The 22,022-nt window shown below is 53.4% G+C and overlaps 7 protein-coding genes across 7 annotated transcripts; 1 reads left to right on the plus strand and 6 right to left on the minus strand.

Moving 5' to 3' along the window:
• Positions 1–258: 258 nt before the first annotated feature.
• Positions 259–1,629, minus strand: J4E88_000718 (uncharacterized protein; the record flags this gene model as incomplete). Its single annotated transcript, XM_049394392.1, has 1 exon — positions 259–1,629. One exon carries the CDS (start codon positions 1,627–1,629, stop codon positions 259–261), a length of 1,371 nt encoding a protein of 456 aa, XP_049260221.1.
• Positions 1,630–2,434: 805 nt separating this feature from the next.
• Positions 2,435–3,238, minus strand: J4E88_000719 (uncharacterized protein; the record flags this gene model as incomplete). The annotated part of the gene is made up of 1 exon (XM_049394393.1): positions 2,435–3,238. The coding sequence occupies one exon, from the start codon at positions 3,236–3,238 to the stop codon at positions 2,435–2,437; it is 804 nt and encodes a 267-aa protein (XP_049260222.1).
• Positions 3,239–6,434: 3,196 nt separating this feature from the next.
• Positions 6,435–8,060, minus strand: J4E88_000720 (uncharacterized protein; the record flags this gene model as incomplete). Its single annotated transcript, XM_049394394.1, has 1 exon — positions 6,435–8,060. The coding sequence occupies one exon, from the start codon at positions 8,058–8,060 to the stop codon at positions 6,435–6,437; it is 1,626 nt and encodes a 541-aa protein (XP_049260223.1).
• A 1,022-nt stretch (positions 8,061–9,082) lies between these two features.
• Positions 9,083–10,329, plus strand: J4E88_000721 (uncharacterized protein; the record flags this gene model as incomplete). The annotated part of the gene is made up of 2 exons (XM_049394395.1): positions 9,083–9,421; positions 9,472–10,329. The coding sequence occupies 2 exons, from the start codon at positions 9,083–9,085 to the stop codon at positions 10,327–10,329; spliced, it is 1,197 nt and encodes a 398-aa protein (XP_049260224.1).
• Positions 10,330–10,551: 222 nt separating this feature from the next.
• On the minus strand, positions 10,552–14,750 carry J4E88_000722 (uncharacterized protein; the record flags this gene model as incomplete). The annotated part of the gene is made up of 7 exons (XM_049394396.1): positions 10,552–12,012; positions 12,061–12,371; positions 12,421–13,217; positions 13,575–13,998; positions 14,045–14,561; positions 14,609–14,632; positions 14,682–14,750. The coding sequence occupies 7 exons, from the start codon at positions 14,748–14,750 to the stop codon at positions 10,552–10,554; spliced, it is 3,603 nt and encodes a 1,200-aa protein (XP_049260225.1).
• A 2,234-nt stretch (positions 14,751–16,984) lies between these two features.
• Positions 16,985–18,016, minus strand: J4E88_000723 (uncharacterized protein; the record flags this gene model as incomplete). Its single annotated transcript, XM_049394397.1, has 2 exons — positions 16,985–17,668; positions 17,753–18,016. 2 exons carry the CDS (start codon positions 18,014–18,016, stop codon positions 16,985–16,987), a joined length of 948 nt encoding a protein of 315 aa, XP_049260226.1.
• Positions 18,017–19,548: 1,532 nt separating this feature from the next.
• On the minus strand, positions 19,549–21,319 carry J4E88_000724 (uncharacterized protein; the record flags this gene model as incomplete). Its single annotated transcript, XM_049394398.1, has 3 exons — positions 19,549–20,775; positions 20,947–21,206; positions 21,295–21,319. 3 exons carry the CDS (start codon positions 21,317–21,319, stop codon positions 19,549–19,551), a joined length of 1,512 nt encoding a protein of 503 aa, XP_049260227.1.
• Positions 21,320–22,022: the final 703 nt, after the last annotated feature.

Genomic DNA, 22,022 nt, shown 5'->3' on the forward strand with positions numbered 1-22,022 from the left:
AAGCAAACGAAAGTGTATTGCGGTTGCGCTCGCTAGTGGTCGCATTCACTGTCTGTTCGCGATATACTTCTGTCACATGCGCCAGAGAAGTTTCAGTTTCATTGTTACTTTACAAAATTATCAGCCTCCAGTTATGCTAAGCATCAAACTAGTAGCCTCATCGTTACTCATTTCTGTCGTTCATATTACGGTTCAGAACCATCCTCCATCGCATCGATGCAAAGTCTAAACAAACACCTCCGAGCTTTTTGACAATCTCTACATCACATTGCATCCAATCCCCATTCCACAAGTCCTACCCTCCTTCTTTTTCTTCTGCATGCTCTCTGCTTCCAAATCCTCGTTTCTTCGAACACCTTGTACTCCCTCCTCACTGACCACCCTACGTCTCTCATTCAGATCTGCCATGCTCACTGCTTTAGCAAATGGTCCATCGTCAGTCTCCACAATCGCCTTCTTCCTCTCAAGCTCGTCTCTGCCAGGCGTGCTAAAGACAGAGCGTTTGCTAGTGACTGTTCCGCCGGAGACATATGAGCCCTCGGATGGCGAGACGTGTCGCGCTACGTTGCCAGCCGCATCTGACATAGACTTCCGAGGCGGTGATTCCGTGGTCTGTTGTGGAGGGGCGAGATGCATGCGCGCACGAATATCCTCCTCTCGCAGTGGCTGCTGCATGACCAAGGCGTCGTTTGCTGGGTGATCTGACGTTGTCGCGTAGCCCGTCTGGGTACCAAGCACCGTCCTCTCCGGTTGCGCAGTCTTTGCGAGTGCCCGTTCGCGCATCTTCCGACGTTCAGTCTGGGTGTAGAACGCCATGAGCTTGTCTTCTGGCCCAACGTACATCTGAGGATGGTCCGTGTTGAAAAGCCCAGAGCCATAGGATGGTTGCTCGTCGAAGGACTCAAAGAATTCGAGCTTTGGCGTCGGTGCTGTGGGCGTAGTAGTAGGGGTGGCACGAGGAAGGCTTGATCTGGATTTGGGCTTGGAAGAACGCGTGGACTTTGGGAAAGGCGTCGGAGTTCCGAGCGGGAGATAGGCTGAGCGTTTTTGGGAGTTTGTCATCGGGGTGGGTGTGTCTGGGCAGTCGGTGTATGCGTCGCTGTCGATGTAGTCACCAGCTTGGATCTCTGCATCTCGCGGGTTGGTGGCTGACAAGTCGTCTTGGTCATGCGATGTCGACTCGCGATGCGAAGACAACTCTGTTGGCGTACTGTACGGGCGTTTCTTCGGACTTGTTGACCTCGAACCGCGCTTTACCGGCGACCGCCTTGTCATCATTCCGCCGCCTCTCTTGATGGTGACATTGGCAGTGATGTTTGCGGGAGAGCTTCCGAAGTTACTGTTCCCTGGTGTTGTGGTGTAATTGGCAAAGTCCGTCTCTTCATGACCAGAACCATGCACGTACGCTCGCGGATAGCCATCGCTCTTTGGCCGTACCTTCGCACTCTCTGATGCACTGTGGAGATCAACAGTCGGTGACCCAGTAGTCGCAGAATCTTGTCGCGAAGCCTCATCCAAACTCGGTGGCGGCGAGGGCGAGATAGCGCGAATCGTGGAGCGCGCCGTTGATGGACGTGTAGGGCTCGGCGGGCCAGGCGTAGTCGCGCGCGGGCGAAAGTGTGTTGACATTTTCGCAATTGACAGTCGTGGTGTTGACTGCGAGGATGCGGGCGTTGCTAGGAGGATGTGGGTGGGACCGAACTGAGCGAACAATGCAGGGCAAAGCCGATCAACGACTTTCGGGCTAGGGCGCACGTGGGATGAAAACACAAACGTAAAACTCGCCCAAGGAGTGCAGGTGAGGTAGAGGAGATGAGTGACGCGCTGTGGAGTGTTTGCGAAGCGCCGTTGACAGCAGCCAGGTAGCCTAACTTCACTTCCTTCCTGTCGTCGGACTACTGTACTGGTTGCCTTCACTGCCACTCTGCTAATACTTTTTGGTTGGTCTACCAAGGGATGATCAAAGATCCCACGAACGCAAGCTGTTTGGCAGTTTTCGCGATGGCTTTTTGTTGCAGTTACACAGGTACGTCATTGTGTAAACCTTACGGCATATGTGCCGAACCAATGCTGCCTGACGTGCAGTTCACCTCGGCCTTTCGGAATAATTCAACCACATAGCCAAACATAATCGTTCGACTCTATTTCAAACATCTAAGCTAGTATGTATCCCTCCGTTTGACCTCTCCTACTTCAGTGCTGGAGGTTAGTGGAGCCCTGGAGTACTAGGAGGTCGCAATTTTCGCAGAATAAGTACAGCCATGCGTTGACACTTCATGTATAGGTAGATCTATGCTATTGCTGCCAATATCCGCTCAATCCGTTTGTCTAGGTCAAATCCGTCCCTTACGGCCCTCAAGGCCACATCATCCAATAACCGTCCTCTTCATAACCAAAATACCTCAACCACTTCTATCCCGTGTACTACGTCTCCTTACTTCTTGATACCCACAATGGTCGGATGCTTCGCCTTCAATTCCTCCTCGTCGGAAGACTCAGCATCATCAGAGCTATCATGCGCCTCGCTATCCGAGTCGTCATCGCTTTCTTCGTCGCTTTCCTTCTCGTTGTCGCTGTCATCCTCCTTCACATCATCGCTAGAATCGTCTGAAGTATCTTCCTCATCGGTGTCTTCATCTGCGTCAACGTCTGTGGAGCTGTTGAGACCGATCTGCCTAGAGGTATTGCCTTCGTCTTCGTCATCACTACTTTCGTCATAGTACTCCTCAACGGAAGCCAAGACATGCGCATGATGAGTCTGAATGAGAGGTACTTCGACAGCGCTGGCCACAATGTGACTTTCTCCTTGGCTGGCAGGTGCTGGTGCTCTGTACACTCTTGGCTGTTCGTGTGCTTCGATCCCCCTAGCACTATCAACCTGGGCAGGTACCGGGTATACCACGGTCTCTCTCCATACCCCAGTATCTTGGACTTGCTTTCCGTACCCTTTACTGCCGTCTTCTGCGAACAAGCGCGCCTGGCGATCTTGGCAGTGCTTCGACGCTTCTTGGCCCTCGAGCTTCTCGAGCGTCAGTGCAGCTTTATCGGTCCATTTGCTGACAGTACGGAGGGCGACGATGCCAATCTTGATGTTGCGCTTGTCTTTGATGTTGATACTGCTAGCTGGCTTCGTTGGTGCTGAAGCTTCAGGGGTCTTGGAAGTGGAATTCTTGCTTGAGTGTTGTAGAACAGCGGTAAGTTTAGGGCGGAGCTGGAGTTTCTGTGATGGGAGATGCATCTTGATCGAGTTTGTGTTACCAGGATTTGGATGAATATGATAGGCTGTAAGTCGCAAGCGCCAGGCTTAGAAAGTAGAATGGTAATGATTGTTGTTAGTGTTGTCGAGGCTGTCTCTTATGCTGAGTCTTGACGATGTGCGAGGACTGCTAGCTATATATACCTTGCTGCGTGACAGATCTGGAACACCCATTGGGCATTCATGTCGTTGTCATTGAAGCTGCCCTACTGTGATACTTGATTGCCTTCAATATTTGGCTTGGAATGTAGGAGCCGCACATTCACTGTTTGGCAACCACCTGTCGCTTTCGAACAATTGACGGCACACAATATCACCCATTTTTTCTAGCTTGATTGGCAGATGCGCTGCATACTACGTATGGTAGCAGTTCAAAATAGCCAACTTGGCCTATGACTTCGTCTCGCCAGCATACGAACGACTTTTAGTGCTTTCTCTCCACTCGGGTTTGACGCGAGCTGACTATTGTGAGTGATTGAACAGTCTAGCTTTTACATTACAACGATTCAGACAGTTCAATTCAAGGATATATCTCATTTGTACTATAACATGAACGCATAGACAAGCGACAGTTGCGCAAGCCTGCACAACCGACCTAAAGCCTTGCAAGATACGCCTGTGAAAAGTCAACCACTTGCACCAGGCAAGTAAACCAAACCAGCACTGAATCCATCGATAACCGAAACAAAATTCTGGCCGCCCTCGCCATGACTGGCTCAACAACCAACACGTCACACCTTCAAAACCTCACTTCTTGGTAGTATGACCATGCTGCAGATGAGCAGGTTTCCCTGTAGCCTTCTCCATCTTGTACTTCTCTGCTGCGACCCTTTGCTTCTCTGCATTTTGTAGCCTTTCCTCGTCTCTCTTCTTTTTTTCATCCTTCGTAAGCTTTTGGTAGTCCGGGTTCATCAGTCCTGTTTCAACTTGCCGTCGAGTACCGGCTGGCAAAACTTTGTTTCTGTTCTGCCTAATCCATTCGTGGCTCATCAGCCTATAAGGCATTTTTGATGATAAACCTCGTATTGGGTATGATGAGGCTAGTGATACGTGAAGACTGGAGTGTATGGCCACGGAAGATCGGGGTAGAATAGTGTTGTTTGATTTCAAGTTGATGAGTTAGACTTGTTGAGAGAAACCTGAAACTGCGTTCTTTGGAATCGTGTGCAGTGTGGTATTGTTGGTGGATGATGATGAGCGCTGTTTAAATAGAAAGTACTAGATTCGAGGTATATATAGTCGGCGGATTTGCAGCTTTGGCGATGTGTTGGATTGATCGGCGTGATTCTGTGCGTCTGTCATTGACGTCTGTCATTCCAGGGATGGCGCAGCTGGTTCGACAGCATGAACTGCAGTCTTCTGCCCACGACCACTTCAAGACCGGAATCAGCGCACCTCTACTGGGTGCTATTGTCATCGAGCACGATCGTGAATCGAATACCTATCACATTAACACACAGCAGCACCATCCCCGATCACCTCTCCCGGCTTCCCCATTGAACTCCATATCCGGATACACACCGAGTATCTGCTCTCTGTACTCTTCTACCTCCCTTGAAGGATCTTTACCCAGGCTGTCCGTCGACATTGACTTCTGATACACTGAAGAGCTGTCTGCCGTCAAACGGCTACCTCTAACTTTTGCGCGCTCTCTAGCGTCACCGCGCTGTCGACGTTGTGTCTCGAGATCTTCGTATGAACCCCATGGAGGAGGTCTGGGACCATTTTGGATGTCGGTCGACGAATGGAAAGAAGGCGCGGCGTTTGTGAAGTTGCCGACTGAGTGCGGGTAATTGCCGCGGAGTGGCGAGATCAATGGCGGTGAAGCCGAACTGAAAGATGGTAGCTGTCCAAACTGGTATTTTAGATTTGCATCTTTGGGTTGAGTTCTCCGCAGTGCTCGCATGTCATCGTCAATGTCATCCCAGTGGCCGCGAGGTTCGTATGGGTCAGTAGCAGTGGGCTCTTGTGTATTGCTGCCCGAGACACGATGCTCTCGCGCACTAATGCTCGACTCAAAGAGGGCATCATATGAGATTCCATCTGCCACGTGTGATGAGGACGCGCTCTGCGCTGCAGTTCTTTGACTCGAATGATCTGGGCTGATGTCTATCGGTAAATCTGGCAACGGCCGACGTGGAACGAGGTAGCACTCCCTCTTGGACAGCGGTCCCGCCTGAATATCGAGGGTATTGAGCTCGTTTGCTCCTTCAAAGTATTCTGGATGAACCGGCTCGTCCGAACTTCGGCAAACGTCTGCGCTCCGCGCGCCGATTTCTTGTTGTTCGCCTGTCACTGAAGCCGTCCCGAGCGGTAGTGGTGGTAGCGGACGCTGATACGTACCCAAAAGGTCACCGCATTGCTCAATTGGCTTGTGTGAGCCGGTCCGACCAGATTCGTTGTTGGAAGGAGTCGATTGTTGCATCCGTGGATGTGATGATGGCAGGTCGCACACCGTCACCTCAGATGGAGCTAACGAGTGGCTTCCGCGTGGAGTGACAGCCCGTGTAATGTGATTTGGTGTATTTCCCGATCTTGTACGCTCTGGCAACGGCTTTCGATTGGGAAGGAATGTTTGTCTTTTGCTATACTGTCCCGTTCTGCGTAATGTTGCTGATTCGACATACTGCGCAGGACTGCCTGCCGCAGTCTGGGTAAGATTGTTGTTTTGATCGCAGTCTTCAGTCTCATCAGACTCTGCGTCAATGAACACCTGCAATACAGGTGTCTTTGATGTTCGAAGAGGTTTTGGAATAAGGTCGTCCGGGCTGGACGGTCGTGAAGAGGCTTCTGTGACGCAGTAAGCTTGATAAGGCCGCCTGGCGAGTATGTCATGTAGTGAAAGCAACGCCTCGCCACGCCTTTCTTCAGGTGTTCCAAGGGGTATAAATTGGGTGTGATCCATGGGTTTGATGTGTTCTAGAGATTGAGGGATTGCGCGAGATCAAGTTAGGGGGATGGAAGAGGGGAGGTGGTAAATTCATTGAGAAAGTGATACTGTACGCCCAACATACACTGCTTGAATGTTTGTCTCTGTCGGTTTTCTAGACGTTCCACCGACGAAGGTCGCGAGTCCGACTGTTGACCGTAACGTCATCACCCCGAGCACGTACCTCGTGACTGAGGCAGCAACAGCAAACGGTCGTGACCGAGAGTCATATCGTCCGTGCACAAACCCTTAAATTCCGAGCGCAGAGTAACAGTCGTGCGCACCTTTCCTCAGGCCTTGCTCGAAAAGCCAAGTGAAGCCACCTCTGTATCCACTCTCTCTAATTCGCTTGAGGACCCACAATTCGAACATGCCAATCTTGTCGCCTTTTGTTTCTCCGCACCCAAAGAAGGCGAGAGCGTCTTGGTATCCGACTTGCCAACCATGTTCGTACTTTTCGTGCTCATAGTGACCGTTGGGATCCACTCCGCTCCAGTAAGACACGTGCTGTTTGACAGCCTCATGCATCTGCCCGTCTTTTTCGTGTCTGGCTTTCTCGACCACCCCCCGCCTATCATCAGCGGACAATGTTGTATACTGAGGTGGCACAATGCTCCCGTCTTCCGTTTTAGCTTTGAAACCCCACTCACCACCAGGCATCCAATCCATTTTCCAGGTCCAGAAGAAACTGCCGCCGGCTCGCTGCTGGTACCGCCTACTCTGCGCTTGACCAAACTGTTGCACGAGCTCTTCCTTGGGGACTCCGCCGCCCTTAGCCCAAGAGTCTTCGGTCATGACGCAGGAGTACTCGCCAACAATGACTTGTACTGCACCACGGTCATGGACGGAGCCTTCTTTACCGTCAAGCTGTCCAAGCTTGGTACCGGCCTCTTCGGTGATTTGCTGTGGTGTCTTAGCTTTATCTGCGTCTGTGAAAGCCCAGTAGTAGTGCGTATCGATCAATACTGGGCACTGCGGGTGCGAGTAGATGGAGTTCTTCTGCAAAGTCCAGTCGACTGCTTTCTCTAGGTGCCAACCGTCGGAGATGATGATTGGAATGCTGGGATCGATAGCAGAGACAGCAGCTATGCACTCATCGTACCACTCATACATGCGTTCTGATTCCCACTCAGCCTCGTTGACGAGTTGGAGACCGGCAATCTCAGCTCCAGCCTTTGTGTCCTCAGCAATGAATTGGCAGCAGTGAACGCCCAGCGCGCGGTTGGTATGGCTGGTCCAGAGTTCAGCACGCCCACTGTTGGTACCGGAGTGTTCCTGCGCGTTTCCACCTCCTGGCAATGCGTGTAGATCGATGAGAACACCAATAGAGCGTGCACGCAGGCGTTGGATCAGGGTACGGATACTGTTCCATGCTCCAGTGTATATTTCTGCGTACGGCTCGAAAGGTGTGCCCTGAGTGAAAACAGCCCCGGGAAGGTCGTAGTAACCGATGGGCAGGCGGACGGTAGTGCATTTGGCTACATTAGCAAGCCATCCGATGGCGTTATCGGTTACGATGTTGGCCCAATGCTCTTCGAACTTTTGTTTCGTTTCAGCCATGCCAATCTTGTCGACCCAGGCCTGGACTGCTGCAAGCTCGCTTGATCCCTCAGAACCGTCAGGAAATCGAGAGCCTTGAAGCCAACGTTCAATGACGTAGACCGAGCCGAGGTTAGTGCCGTGATGATAACGGTAGCGAAGTATATCTAGAGTTGTCGGGTCGCTGATTGCATGTTGCTGCCCTTGCTGATGAGCTGGAGGAAAGTGGTGTTGATGTTGTGCCTCAGCGGCTCCGTCAAATTTTGAGTTGCAAGGCTCGTCGCGTTGAGTGAAGCCTTTGAGTTCGGCTTTGGCTTTTTGAAGGAAGCCCTTCATCGTGGATATGCTGATCGGGTTAGTACACTAGTGAGCGGATGCCTCAGTTGGGTAACGAACAGATTGTTGATAGATGCTCAGATCGAGTTTCAAGGTGCAGGTGAGTCTCTGGACTTAAACAAGTTCTGTTGTAGGGATTTTGAGGATTGAAAGTCGAGTGTATATAGGGTTGGCTGTGCTGGTGAGTAGGTGTGGCTGAGCCATCATGGTGGAGCAATGGAGCCGCGTAGCCGTGCATTTGCTTCTATTTTGATGACGTAAGACAAGGAATGGAGACCCGTAGCAAGTGCGGCCGGCATGCACGTAGGTTCGTGCACAGAAACTGTGGCTGCATCTTATCGTGCTATCTTATCTGTGCAAGTGCCTCGGAACTTTGACGAACGCGTGGGTTCTCTAGCTTGAGACGCGCCGTACTAGAGTCGTGGTGGTCTACTCACTGCAAAGCGACGGGACCATTGCTAAGAAGATGTGGATCAATCATCATCCACGTGTCCTAGTCGTAGCTTACTCGTGAAGGTGACTCTGCTGGCAGCAACAGCAACGGGGAAAGTGCAGAGAGAATGTCCTCCGCGCCACGCGTTCTTCGAGGGCCCCAACAGGTGTCGTTCGACGCGTAATTCAATGCAAATGTGTAACGATAGTAGATAGAGGATCGAGGAACAGAATTGGAACACCTCCCAGTCATGCCAACTTTGTGCTGCGCTAGTTCAGGCGCCATCCCGCCTTCTCGCCAAGCTGGACCCTGACATGCCACCCAATCGCGTCGCCTAGCGCCTCTGCTGCGACTTCCCCAACCGCGACGCGACTGCTCCCACACCATCACCCTCATTCCAATTCTGTTTTGATTTGTCTTTCCCAACGTTGAACACGACACAGAAAGACTCATTACTATTTTGTGGCTACACTTCCGTTCCACATCACAAGAGCGCATCCACGCGCGTCATTCGTCCCGTCTCAACGCGTCGCAATATCCCTCAAGTCGCAAAGACAACATGAGCGCCACAACACCGCAGCGGCCAAACATGGCCACTCAGTATACCCCCTCCAAGACACCCTCGCGACGCGTGCTTGGGGATCTCACCCCAAAGGCCATAAATACGCCCTCCACCCCTCATGGACCGTCTGAGGTCGCTCGAGCCCAAAGCCCGCTGAAGCAGGTTACTACGCACACCCCGACCAACCCTGTCGGCAAGGAAAACCTCATGACTCCCCAGACCAACTCAAACAGCAAGAAGAGGGGCATAGAAGACGTCGACGGCGCTGAGGCCGTTGAGAGTGTGAAGATGCTTGCCCACGCCCGCAACGAGAGTCTTCCTACCGCCGGCGTGCGCCTAACCACTGATGCGGTGCAGAAGCATACGGTAGGCCACACGCGATACTGACGCGTCTTGACACCACTGACATATCGAAGGAGAACAACCCTATTGGCCTCGCAGATCCTGGATCTCCCACCGAGCGCGCTACACCAACACCCTCGCCCGAACCAGAGCCGTTACAAGCCTCCCAGAAGAGCAACCAGTCCTTCTCCGACCTTCTCAACTACGAGCTGTGTGCCAGCCAGAAGAGCGAACATGGAGAACGTGTAGCTATGCCAGCGGCTCCCCCCGCACCAGCACCCGTGGAAGGAAAGAGGAAATCGCGTGCCGAACAGTTGCGCACGCGTCTCAAGTTTGGACTGTATAAGCTCAAGACAAACCAAGTCACGAAACGCGACGCGGATATCATTGGACCCTATGAAGCTCGCGCCTCTTACTCGTCGGACGCGCTCAACGCGTCAAGATCAACAGCCATGACAACTTCACGCGAATCTCTAGGCGATCCCCGCGTACCCAACATCACCGTATCTTCTCCACGACGCGATCAAGGGCCAGTCTTCGTGAGGGCCAATCTAGATCCCTTCCACCCGATCTCCAAACTCGGTCCCGCACCCGTTCAATTCGCCATACCCCAAGGCAACATGCCCGCATCATCGCGCATGGTGCCCGGCTATGCATTCACGTCTTCACCACCCGGGCCTCAACTGCCCCACTCAGTAGCCCCCGATCAACTCTCGTCGCCTGTGCGACCCAGGAATTACTACCCTCCGCACTCTGACTCAAGAACACGAATGGGTGAGCACGATGCAGAGCGCATCAACGTGCAGGAAGAGAACCCGCACTACAGGCTTCAAAGAATGAAGCAACAACACTACAGTCTGGCTAGCAGTGTCGGCGGTGTTAAGAGCGACGCCGCAGAAGGCCTGCTACAACTCATGCAAGATACACGGTAGATACCCCATGTAGAAGCATGGACACATTATTACTCGTTGCATCTGTGGTTTCTTAGGATCGCCATACTGTGGCCTAATCAATTCTTACGAACTGATGATTTGCTCGAAGAGAATATCTCACTGTGATGTTCTTGACGTGACGCTCCATGAGATGAGTGCTAACAAGTTAGGAACATGGCCAGATTTTTGGTGAGAGTTGCTTTGAAGAGTTGAATTTGGTGACTACAAAGTGCGAACGTTGTCTTCGCTTTCGGTAACCAAGTCGTCAGATCGTGACTCCATGTTTCCATCAACTGGCTGCTCTTCCACCACATCCTCAACAGCTACCGCGTTCTCTTTCGCCTCAACATCGTCCTTCACATCCGGGTATTCCCCAACGCGTTCGACAAGATCGTTCGGCGGCTCCATGCTCTGCTCATCCACAGCCTGAGCTCGATCGCCCGATAATCCCATTCTTTTCGCCTTCCGTCCACTGTTCATATCGCGAGGGCGGACTACGCGAGACGGAGGAAGTGTCTGCTTACTCGCATCAGTGATCAAGTCTGCCATCTTGAAACACCTCTCCACGAAGGCTTTCATCGCACTTTCGTCGCGCAACTCTGTATCGCCATGGCCACTGTAATGCGCAGTGAGCGCGCCGCCCTTGGCACCGAGCTTGCCAGACTGCACAGTGTTGTACGAAACACCTACACCGAATAGGTTTCCAATCACCGGTTGCCGGAACTGGATACCAGAGAAGTGATACGTGACGGTACGCATGCCCGTTTCTTCACTCGGGAATCCGGGTATAGTCCACTTGGGGATCTGGATGCGGAGAGGTGGCGCAGTGAGGCGGCCACCGCTCTCAATGTTGTCTGTTACGGCATCAACCCATGCCTGTACATTCTCGTCATTGTGGTCCCTGTTGTTGAAGCTGAGGTTTGCTCGGCGTTGAAATCGTACATCTACGGCCTTGTCTGGGAGCAGAACATCGTGGATACGATGATCGAAGCTCAGTGCGAGTTTGCGGAAAGTGGCTTTGGCACCACTGCGACCAGTACGCATTTGGATCCTGAGTTTGGGAAATATTTGTCCTGGCTCGTGCTCCAGGTCAGGTCTGAATTCGTAGTGCAAAGATGGTGTTTGCAAGCGCGAAACGACAGAATAGTTGGGCGATGTGAAGACACTATTCAGTCCCGGGAATGTTGACAGAAAAGGTGCCTTGGACGGTTCGGAAAGAGCAGCTTCCACTACTCGGCTGGGGTCCACATCTTCGAGAGGGAATAGAGCCTGGCCAAATTCGGCGGAGACCTCGTATGTTGGGTTCGGTATCCAATTGCTCAACTCGTGTTTAGGCAATGACACAGCAGAAGCGGGTCGTAGAATGGTCCCTAGAGTCCGGTTCACGAGACCGTGGAGTGTTGTTTTTGGGGCTTTTGCGGGTTTCGCAGCCTGAGCTTCCGCAGTGTCAGGCTCAGTGAGCCGCATGATAGGCATTGACAGACGTCCCAACTCTCGTTTGCGATACTTGTATTTCAAAGAATCGTGTTCGGTAAGAACCGGCAACAAGAACGCTGCACTCTCGGCACTTCCCAGTTTCTGAGTGTCGAAGGTACGCTCAGCTGCATCCTTGAAAGGCAAAAACCTGACCAGTGTCCGTTTTGCTTCTTCTATAGAGCTCACATCGAAGCCTCTGATTACCAACTAAAAGAATCAGCTAGGTTATGAACAATTTACAGAGTTCATGCATACCATAGACTTGCCGACAGCCTCAATACTTGTGCGAGTTAGAGCCGAGACGACATCAAAGTCTTTCTGTGTATAAAACAGGGTTACCAGGTTGGACTTTGAATCCAACGCAACAGGGCCATTTGCTAGCTGGTGTAAATAGTTGTTCAGGTTCATCCGCTTCATTTCAGTGTGTTGGAAGGCTTCCTCGATATCATTGGCGGCGTACTCTGCTGTCGTCTTATCGGATGTGATACGGAGGGCGTGATCCGGTTTGTACATGTCGAGTCTGACTCGTCGGGTCCGTCGAATCTTGTCAAACAGGGTGTCTTTGTCTACAGCCAAGTCAGCGTGATCCGCGATTAAGGATGCCTTAGTACGTACCACCAGCCTTAAGCAACATCGCCTGCCACGGTTGCAGAGAAAGCTCCAACTCTCCGGGGGATTCGATTTCTTCCAAGAGTACAAGATTCCAAACATCCCTCATTATGCGATCAACAAGCAGCTGCTTGCTGACGTTCTTGCGGTAGCCCATGATCTTGACAATGCGATCAACGCCAGGCAGGCGTTGAGTTATCGGCGTAGTACCTGGCTGCCATTCTGATCGCTCCACAGGTTGCTTCTGGTTTCCTAGTTGGTCCTTCCGTTTGATGCTGTCGATCACTCCCTGATTGACCTTCTCTTGCCGTATATTCTTTGCGACCGAGTAGAAGATTATCAATTGCTGTTGCGTGAAGCCTTTCATGAGCGTCTTTCTCAGCTTGACAAATGTAGTCTGCTTGATGTGATGCGGCTCATTGGGGTCGCCATCGTTATTCGGTCGCAAGGTCTCGATTTGCTTGTATATTTCTTCGGGCGCGAGCGCTTTCCCTTCTTCTTCGATTGAGGCAAGAATGTCTGGGACCTCGAGAGGTTCGGAGATTTCGATTACTTCGGCATCTTCGGAGGCTTCGGTGGTTGTGGTGGCTTCTCTTCGTGCTGGTTCCCCGACTTCCCTCAGGACCAAGATATCGGCATCGTCGCCCAATCGCTTGACGCCCAGATCTTGCGAAGTTTCTCGTAGGATCTTTTCTCCCTTCCTCTTCCTCAAGCGATTGATCGGCGTCACTTGTTTTGTGATCTTCAGAGGCGGTTGTTGCTCGTCTTCAGCATCACCGCGGCGGCGTGCAGACGCAGAAAACCTGGCTCGGGATGGTGGGCGAGGAAAAGCGGGCAGTCGCCGTCGGGCAATTTGCGCTTCACATCGGAGGCATACAAATGCACTCGAGGTCCGGGGCGCAAGCATGAAGGAGGACGAAGCGGGGAAAAAGTGCAATGAGGATGGCAGCGACGGGCTCGGAAAGTGCGATGCGTGCTCCAACTTTCGTGACCGCCCTAATTCTGCCATCGCGCTTTCACGTGTGAGGCGCGTCATAGTGCGACGCCCGCGAGCATTACTTCAGAGTTCAATATTAAATGTAGGAATTTGCATTTCAGTGGCACCTTTTGACCTTTAAGTTGGACGACGCCAGCTGCAAAGATCTTCGCGCAGGTCAAACTCATCTACCTCATGGTGTGGACGATGTCGCTTGCGCGCCGCCTCTGCCTTCATCTGCGATGCCTGCTGCTCCAAACTTCCCCGGCCCCGCACGTTAGGCGAGTGATTCGATTTCATATCTCCAGGGCGCAGCGTCTCATGCGACTTGCGATGAGCGCTGCTGCCGCCGCGCATGTGACCGTGTTCGCTCTCACTCACAGAGCTGCTGCTATCGCCTGCTGCGAATCGCAAGGGCTGAGCTCGTGGCTGCTGGGAGTATGGTTTCTCGCGGTCGCCCCATCCGTCTCCGCCAGCGAATATGTCTTCGATGCATTCGTCTGCCTTGAGCTCGCCAGGTTGTGCGGACCAGTATGCGGCGAGGGTGCGTCTGTACATGTCTTGGAGCTCGCCGGCTTCGCGGGATTTGCTCGTCAGGGAGGGCGCAGCTGTGGGCGTTAGCACGAGTCCCGTGTATAGTTCAGAGTTTCCCACCTCCATGATCCTCAAGTTCGGCCTGCTCTCCCGCCATGATACCAGCGATGCCACTGAAGACCTGCGCCGTCTTCAAGGCTGGCGCAACAAAGTTCTTGTCGCCTTCCGTCTGCTTCATGTAGATTCCGACCTTGAGCGTGCTGTTGATCTTGCTGTCTTGCATAAGGTACCTCCTCGTGACGCCTGGCTCTTCGCCCGCGATGGTAGCCATCTCGCTCTGCTCCACGTACTCGGCCAGGTTGAGCTTGACAGTTCCTAACGTGATGCGCTCGCCTCTTCCTGAGCCTCGGCCGTATTCTTGCACAACCTCCAACTCGACATAACACTCCTGCAGCATGCCATTCTTGTCGACGGTGAGGCGGACGGGGAGGGTGATGTCGTAGTTGTAGGCGACTTTATGGTCTTTGACTTGGCAGCTGTCTGTGCGACCGCGGTGCTCGGCGGCCGTCGAGTGGGAGAGGTGCCATTTTATGAATGAGGTGCCCGAAACGAGTGGTACGTTGTTGAGGTCGATTATCTGCTGTCGTCAGAGTGTGGTCGTAGGCCTGTGTATGGATAGCTCACTCGTAGGTGTAGATCAAATTTTGGCTGCGCAAATGTCAGCCCGTGTAACTTTGAGGTGCTGGCTCAGTCTTACTCGTCGGTTCTTGGGTACTGTGATTGTGAGTGTCTGAGTCGCGAATGCGACGGTGCGGCGCACGGCCATTGCTCACCAAACGCTTGCATGTTGAGAAGAGAAGAGGAGGAACAAGGCGATACGGGGAGGTGAAGGAGTCTGGGTCTCACTCGCGCTGAGCGTGTGACAGGGTTCTTTGTGACTGAGTAGCAGGAGCGATGCTCTGCGACTGCGAAGGTAACAATGGACCCTGACGTGCCTGGCTCCCCGGATGCTCCGAGCCCCAACCGCGCCCTCGCTCCTTCACCCACCACCTCGCTTCACTGCCATGGCTGCAGACGCCGCCGCAGATGCCATCGCAGACTGCGTGCTCCGGGCCTTTGCTCAGCTACCTGAAAAGCGGAAGCCGAGACCCCGCCACGATGGCGCAAGGGAATGGGTACCCCTCGCCGGAATCGTCTTATCTAAAGGTAATCGCTCACTTGCTTCCGGAAGGAGCTATGCTTGCTTATGCTCATGACCTAGTCAAGGTGGCGCTCTATCATGCGTATCGTTAGGGTGAGCCATTTCCATCAGCCGACCTCCGAAGACTGTCTCTTCAACGGGTATCGTGTAGTCCAGTTATCTACCGGGTGTGACACCACACATACACTTCAGACAGCAGGGGCAAAACGCCCCACTGAGGAACCGGAGCTCCTGGATTGCTCTGAACTCAGCATGCTCGAACATCCTACGATACGACCTGTGAATAAGTCATGACACCAGCTGAACTTCTCTTAGAACTGGCATGAAATGTCTCCCCTCCAACAAATTACCCCTCGCACACGGCAACATCCTCCACGACTGGCACGCCGAAGTCATAGCACTCCGAGCCTTCAACCGATACCTTCTAGATGAATGCATGCTCATCTCGACGCCGCCTTATCCAACATCCGACTTCCTTCGGAGGCTGTCGCCTGACGAACATTCCGAAAGTCTACGCCAGCCGTTCACCATCCGAGAAGATGTGTCCATTCACATGTATTGCTCTGAAGCTCCCTGTGGAGATGCCAGTATGGAGCTCACCATGGCTGCGCAGGAAGATGCAACGCCGTGGACTAGTGCACCACCAACTCTATCTACCGCATCTGATGCAGTTGACCAAGTAGACACTTTGGCTCTTCGAGGTCGGTCGAACTTCTCTCTTCTAGGCATTGTCCGTGCAAAGCCTTCGCGACCTGATGCCCCGCCTACGCTGAGCAAATCTTGCACCGACAAATTGGCAGTCAAACAAGCTACCTCCTTGCTGTCATCTACATCATCTCTACTAATCAGCCCTCGGAATGCTTACTTGGATACTCTGGTTCTGCCAGACTCCCAATACGTACCACAAGCATGCGAGCGGGCCTTTTCCTCCTCAGGTCGACTCAAGAGTCTCGACCCTAAGCATACCACAGAGTGGAAAGGCGGCTATCGTTTCCAACCGTTCAATATCCTTCCAACCACCCGCGAGTTCACGTGGTCGCGCCGCGCATTATCTACTGCCGAGAAAGCGGTGCCTAGTAATCTCTCCGCTGTGTGGACGCCAGGCTGGCAGGAGACTTTGATCGGCGGTGTCCTGCAGGGTCGGAAACAATTAGACCCCCGGGGAGCAAGTAAAATATGTCGGAAGGGACTATGTATGGAAGCTCTTCGTTTAGCAGGAGTATTGGGTGGAGCGGTGGCGGCTAGTGAGGCGCTTCGCATGAAGACGTATGCGGACCTGAAAAAGTCTGAAGGGCTGGAAGAGAGGATCAAAGTCAAAGATGACATACGCAAAGCACTGAAGGGATGGGTAAGAAATACTGGTGACGACCACTTCTCCCTAAAAGCCTCTGCGTCAGCAACCTAGATTCATATTTTGAAATTGAACACACTTCAAATATCTTTGATGCCATCTTTGCTCTCACGAAAAGTACCCCACGCACCAGTCCTACCTCCCCACCGATCACTCACTACCTCCAGCACGCTCACCGTCTCAACACCTCGCTTTGTCCCTTTCCCGCCGGGATCACTGTAGTACACTTTCGCATCCATCTTCCGTCTCGGTAACCGACTCACCAACACCTCCATATCCATGTACCGTCCTAGTAAATGCACCAAATTCGGTACAACATCGTTACTCGCGAAGATGGAAGGTGGAAGAGGGAGCTCTCGCCGCTGTTGCGGAGGCAGAGGACCTAGCTGATTTTGTGGTACAGGGCGTTTAGGTGAAGAAGCGCGTGGAGGAAGAGCTGGGTTTATGAGAAGAGTGTGGAGTGCGTGGGCTTGTGTGAGATTTGAGAGCGTTGTGAGAAAGTTGGTTGCTACTGCATTTGCTGGGAGTGGTCAGTAAGTGTTGGGGCTGAGACGTGATAGTAGATACCTTGTATGTAGTCCTTCTTCAACAAAGGGTTGAGGACTTGAGCAAGGTTGTCGATCAGTACAATCTTGATCGGACCCGGCTCAACTCCTGCATCTGTGTTTTGTGATGCTTCGATCCGGATTGACTCTGGGTCCTGTACAGGCTGTGCTGTTGTGGTGCCGGTAAGGTCTAAATCGAATAACATTTCCTCGTCCTCTTCTTCGTCTTCGCTATCCGCGACATAAGTTCGCTTCACTGGCACCTTCTCCACGGGCGGCTCCCTCCGTGCAGGCTCCTCGGTGGGTGAGGTCGCTTCCTTCTTTTCAGTACTTGAAGCACGTTCACCATCCTTCTTCTTTTCGATCCCATCCCGGATCTCACCAATGGCCTCTCTTACACCGACGAAATCGAAAACACGCATAATCTTGACACGGTCAAGTACCTTTGCTGCTAGATCCTCAGTCGGAGTTTCAGGTCCCTGGTTTAGTGATGAACGCAAGGATGTTTGGATATCTGGTCGTCGTGACAGTTGAGCGACGATCATAGTGTAAAGTCGTAGTACATCGAAGTTGCCAGTGGTGTCAACTACAGCAGCCGTCGAGTTTTCGTGTTGAAGGAGAGAGCTCGCAAGTAGCGTGCAGCAGATCTAAAAGTGTTAGCCTATAGCACTTTCATTTTTGAACTTCTTCGCAATATGTTGTTGCTTGACATCCACAGTCGGGATACTCACCTCACTCCCACCCGCCCCAGCTTCCCCACTGACTCCTACAACTCTTCCGCTCTGTAAGCCACCACCGAAAGCGTCGTCCAAGCTCTTGACTCCAGTTTGTAATACGTTCCCTCCAACGCCATTTCGGTGCTGAAGATTGACACTGCACACGCTCTCGAGCAGCTCATCAAGGTCTTGGTCGCCAATCAATTGGGATGCGAGCAACGGCTCTGCGGATCTTGCTGATATACTCAACGTATCAAGAGCTAGTTGAGCGGCAGCCATATCGCTATTGGGTGTATGATGGTGAGGCACGGAACTGTGAGTGTAAGGGTGCTGGTATGTCGGAACCGCGTTCGGAAAGAGAAGCGCTAGCGCGAGATGGAATAGAGGAAGGTGCAACCTTTGTTGAAAACGTACAATTCTACTGTTCATCCACTTGGACACAAATCGACAGACAACGAAAAAAATTGTGGCTACCAGAATCACGTGCATGCAGGAATCTCTTCGACATTGCCTGATACTAGACCCATCGCTGTCTCGACGCGCCAGGCCTTGATCAAAGAAGAGCAGCACCTGCACTTCCATCCTTCTTCACGTACCAAAGAACTAAGTGATGCATCCACGTCATTTACTATCTCTACAAAATCCTGAGCCTATGTATGCACCACATGCTCAACCCAATCCTGAGGCATCAATCAACGCCTATCAGCCCGCAGATACGTATCGCAGCTAACCTCTTCCACAGCAACGCACCCTCTTGCAGGAACGCGAAAGTAGGAAATAAGCTGAAGGAGGGTAGGCATTACAACACAACAATAACGCACATTAAAAAGATTCTAAATAGGCAGAAATCTTTGCAGCCTTATCTTGTATAGCTTAAGTTCTTATTATTATTTAATATTGCTGTTGTAGTGCATGGCAGAGGTAGGAAGGGTTAATGTTCTAATTCTTACTTCCAACTTTCGCGTTCCTGCAAGAGGCACCCCATCGACTAGCCGACACTAGGCAAATATCTCGCCGAAACGTGGCACCGAAGATCTGACTGGAGAAATACGGTGGTGGCTTGCGATCCAAACTTCCGCGCCGCCGATCTTAGTGCTGGCGTCGTGGCGTGCGGCTGAGAGCATTGATGTCGGCGATACATCCTCAGGTCATGTGCCAGGGGCAACGCAGCTGCGGCGTCGAGGTCCGCCCCTCAAGGATTGGGCAGTAAGCTCGAGTGGGGGTTTCTTGGGCGACAGGAACGCGTCAAGGACGATCCTAGCGGGTGCCAGGAACAGTCGAATTCCCCTGAACATCGAGCGGGTCTAGATGGCGATCAACGGAGGGAAATAAACGGCATCACATGTGTAGAGTTCCAGTGGTATGGTATCTTGATGATTGCAAATTTTGATTCTTAGCTACAGATTCTACGCCTCGCATCCCCAAAGTATCGCAAACTTGATGTGTTATAAGAGCTATGCAAGTAGCCCAATTTCTGCGCATTGAAAGGAAAAAGTGACTCGATTGAAAAAATTGAAGCTGGTGGTTTGAAGAAGGGAGAGCCTTCTTGATCTTGTTGAAGCGTGCCTGAGTTCTGTTACACATGAGTGGTATCCAGACCTCGTGCTTTCAAGCCCCAACGACTCCAGCGCCAGACGGAAGGAAAGTGTATGTCCCGAAGGGAGGTGTGTGACGATAGGAGAAATAAGCTGGCTGCAGTCGTCGCCGTGGCGCGATATACATCGTGTCTTTATGTCCTTCGAGAGGGACTTAAGCCGCTCAGAGAGAGATGAGTGAAGTGGTCGAATCATTTCAACCATGCCTGTGACTTCTCAAGCGGGACGTCGACGTCCGCCCTTGAGAGACTTGACGCGGTTGAGGAACCCATTGCTGGGCTTGGCCTCGCCTGTGGGGGATCCTACGCTGTCGGTGGTGATGGATCGTTGTAGCGCAGCGCCCCGAGGTGGTGAAGCTCCGCCCTCGTTGGTCTTGATGGCTGCGCCCTTGGCGTCGTAGGCCTTATCGTAGTCGTCGCTGAAAAAAGGGTTCTGCTCCGCGGCCTTGGTCTGCGAGATGGCTCCGGCGCTGTAAGGGCCGCTTGGGCTGGTGGCAGCTCCGTAGCGTGCCTCGGGCGAAGTGATGCGTGGGCCGTCACCGTAACGACGGGGCTGAGAGATACCGCGGAATCGCTGGGCGATGGACTTCTTGCGACCGAGACCGCCATCAGCTAGTTGCTTCTGCCTCTGAGCATCGGACTCTTCTTGGATCGCTTTGCGGGAAGCCGGGGCGCCCTCAAGGAAGGTGGATGTTCCAAGACCATGGGTCTGCTCGCCGTGTACAATGTCTTCTCGGCCCTTTGCGCTGAACTCTGCGGCCACTGGGGCTGGCTTCTTCCACTCGGTCTCGGCACCGGCAAAGTCGGTGAAGCCCTCGGCACCCCTGCCATGGATCCTGTCCAGATCGATCTTTGTGTTCAGAGGTCCAGAACCACCCAGAGTGTTGTTGGCTGAACCGACGGGGAAAGCATGCATGGGTGCGCGCTGGTCCTTCTTACGGTTGCGGTGGGGTTGCACAGCGTCGTACGGTCCATCGTGGTGGATCATGCTAGGTCCGTAGATGCCAGTCACATCGAGTTTGTCGATGAGATCAAGACCCTGCGGCCTGCGGACCTTCTTGCCGCCAGATTTGCTGTCCTTGCCGTCTCTAGCACGCTCTTCGCGCTCCTTGCGGCGCTCCCTGCGTCTGCGCTCTTCACGCGGGTCGAGCGAGCCTCGGTCGATAATGGAGGATTCGGAGTTGCGTCGGGGACGGCGGTTCTCGCGGCGTTCAGGGCTGTTGAGCTGGGGAGGGCGAGACGAGCTGGGAGGTCCACGTGGTCGAGAGCCTCCCCGAGAAGCTTCTCGCATGCGCTGTCTCTCCTCTTCAGAGCGCGAGGGGCGGTGACCTGCACGGGGATCGGTGCCGCTGCGAGCAGGGGCAGGTCGTGGCGGGGGGGCTCGCTTCTTATCGGTGTCGTCGATGGTGAGGTTGGCCTGGGTGAGGGCAGGATAGTCAGCGAACTGCATCACAAAGCGCCTGAAGCGGTCCATGTTGATGGCTCAATGGCGGTGGTGTAGCTAGAGACTGCACCGCGTTTTACTACAGCGTGCAGCGTGCGCGGCTTGCACGACGTGACGGCGTTGGCAGCCGTCACGGCACGGGCGATTGGCCTGCAAGGGGGAGGAACGTACAAAGAGCTCTTCGGCGGCGAAGCCAAAGTTTGATTTCTTGGGAGAGTCCTTCATGGTGGCCGACATGTCAACGAGGTCTCTGGATGCCTCCTTGTTAAACTCGGCCTCGAAGGTAGATATAAAGGGATTGCGCGACATTGGTCTGCTGCCCGAGCTCGAGCGGTTGGCACTGGCGGGCGAGGGGAAACCGGGAGAGGCAGCGCGGCGGAAGGGGTTGTTGGAGGAGAGGTTGAGCTGCAGGCCTGGCGAGGGTCGCCTTTCTGTAGATAAGCAATATGATCAGCGGCGCGTCCTATTTCGTCACAGCCCAAGTCTCGGTGAAACAGGCAAATTCAGGAGCAGCCTTACCTGGCATTGACGGCTCTGCAAACATGATGCCGTCTGCTGCTCACAACCCTGCTGGGCGGCCCAATCAAACACTGGCGCCGCGGGAGACGACAGGCGTGCTTTGTGCAACTGCTGGCTGGTGACGCACGGCGGGCAATCCTGTTCCTGCGCGCCTCGCCTACGGCAGAAGCAGCAATAGGGGCGCGGATTTGCTAAGACTGGCGGTACCGATGCTGCTGTGTTTCGCGCTGAGGATAGACGGGCCCCGTTGGCGGGCAGGCGACAGGCGGGCGGGGCGCGTGTTTGATGGGCTGGTGTTTGAGGCCCGTTAGTAGTCTATGCAACGCCTATGGAATACAGGACAGCAATGCGCGGGGGCTGGGCGTGGGTGAGGGTGGTGAGAGGTGGGAAAGCAAAAGCAGGTGATGGCAATGGCAATGGCAGTGATTAATGCACAGGAGGCAGGAGGCGGGAGCAGAGGGAGCAGTAGGCCGTCGAGAGCAAGCGCGGCCTAGCTAGGCTTTTAGAGGGCGCTGGGCTGGGCCTCGTGTTTACCGCAACCGCAAAACCGTGGGTGCGTGGTTCCGTGGCGCCGTCTGTCTGTGATTCGAGCGCCCGATCACGAGCTTCCCAGAACGCTCCTGGGCAGCCACTTTGGCCCGGAAAAGACTGTCTAGACGGCAACTCAGGGTGCCAATCCGCTACGCTGTGGGGTCAAGGCCCGAGCTGCACGTGCACGGCAGCGCAGG

The sequence above is a fragment of the Alternaria novae-zelandiae genome (genome assembly GCF_023758075.1).
Source record: "Alternaria novae-zelandiae strain BMP 2774 chromosome Unknown scaffold_1, whole genome shotgun sequence".
NCBI lineage: Eukaryota > Fungi > Ascomycota > Dothideomycetes > Pleosporales > Pleosporaceae > Alternaria > Alternaria novae-zelandiae.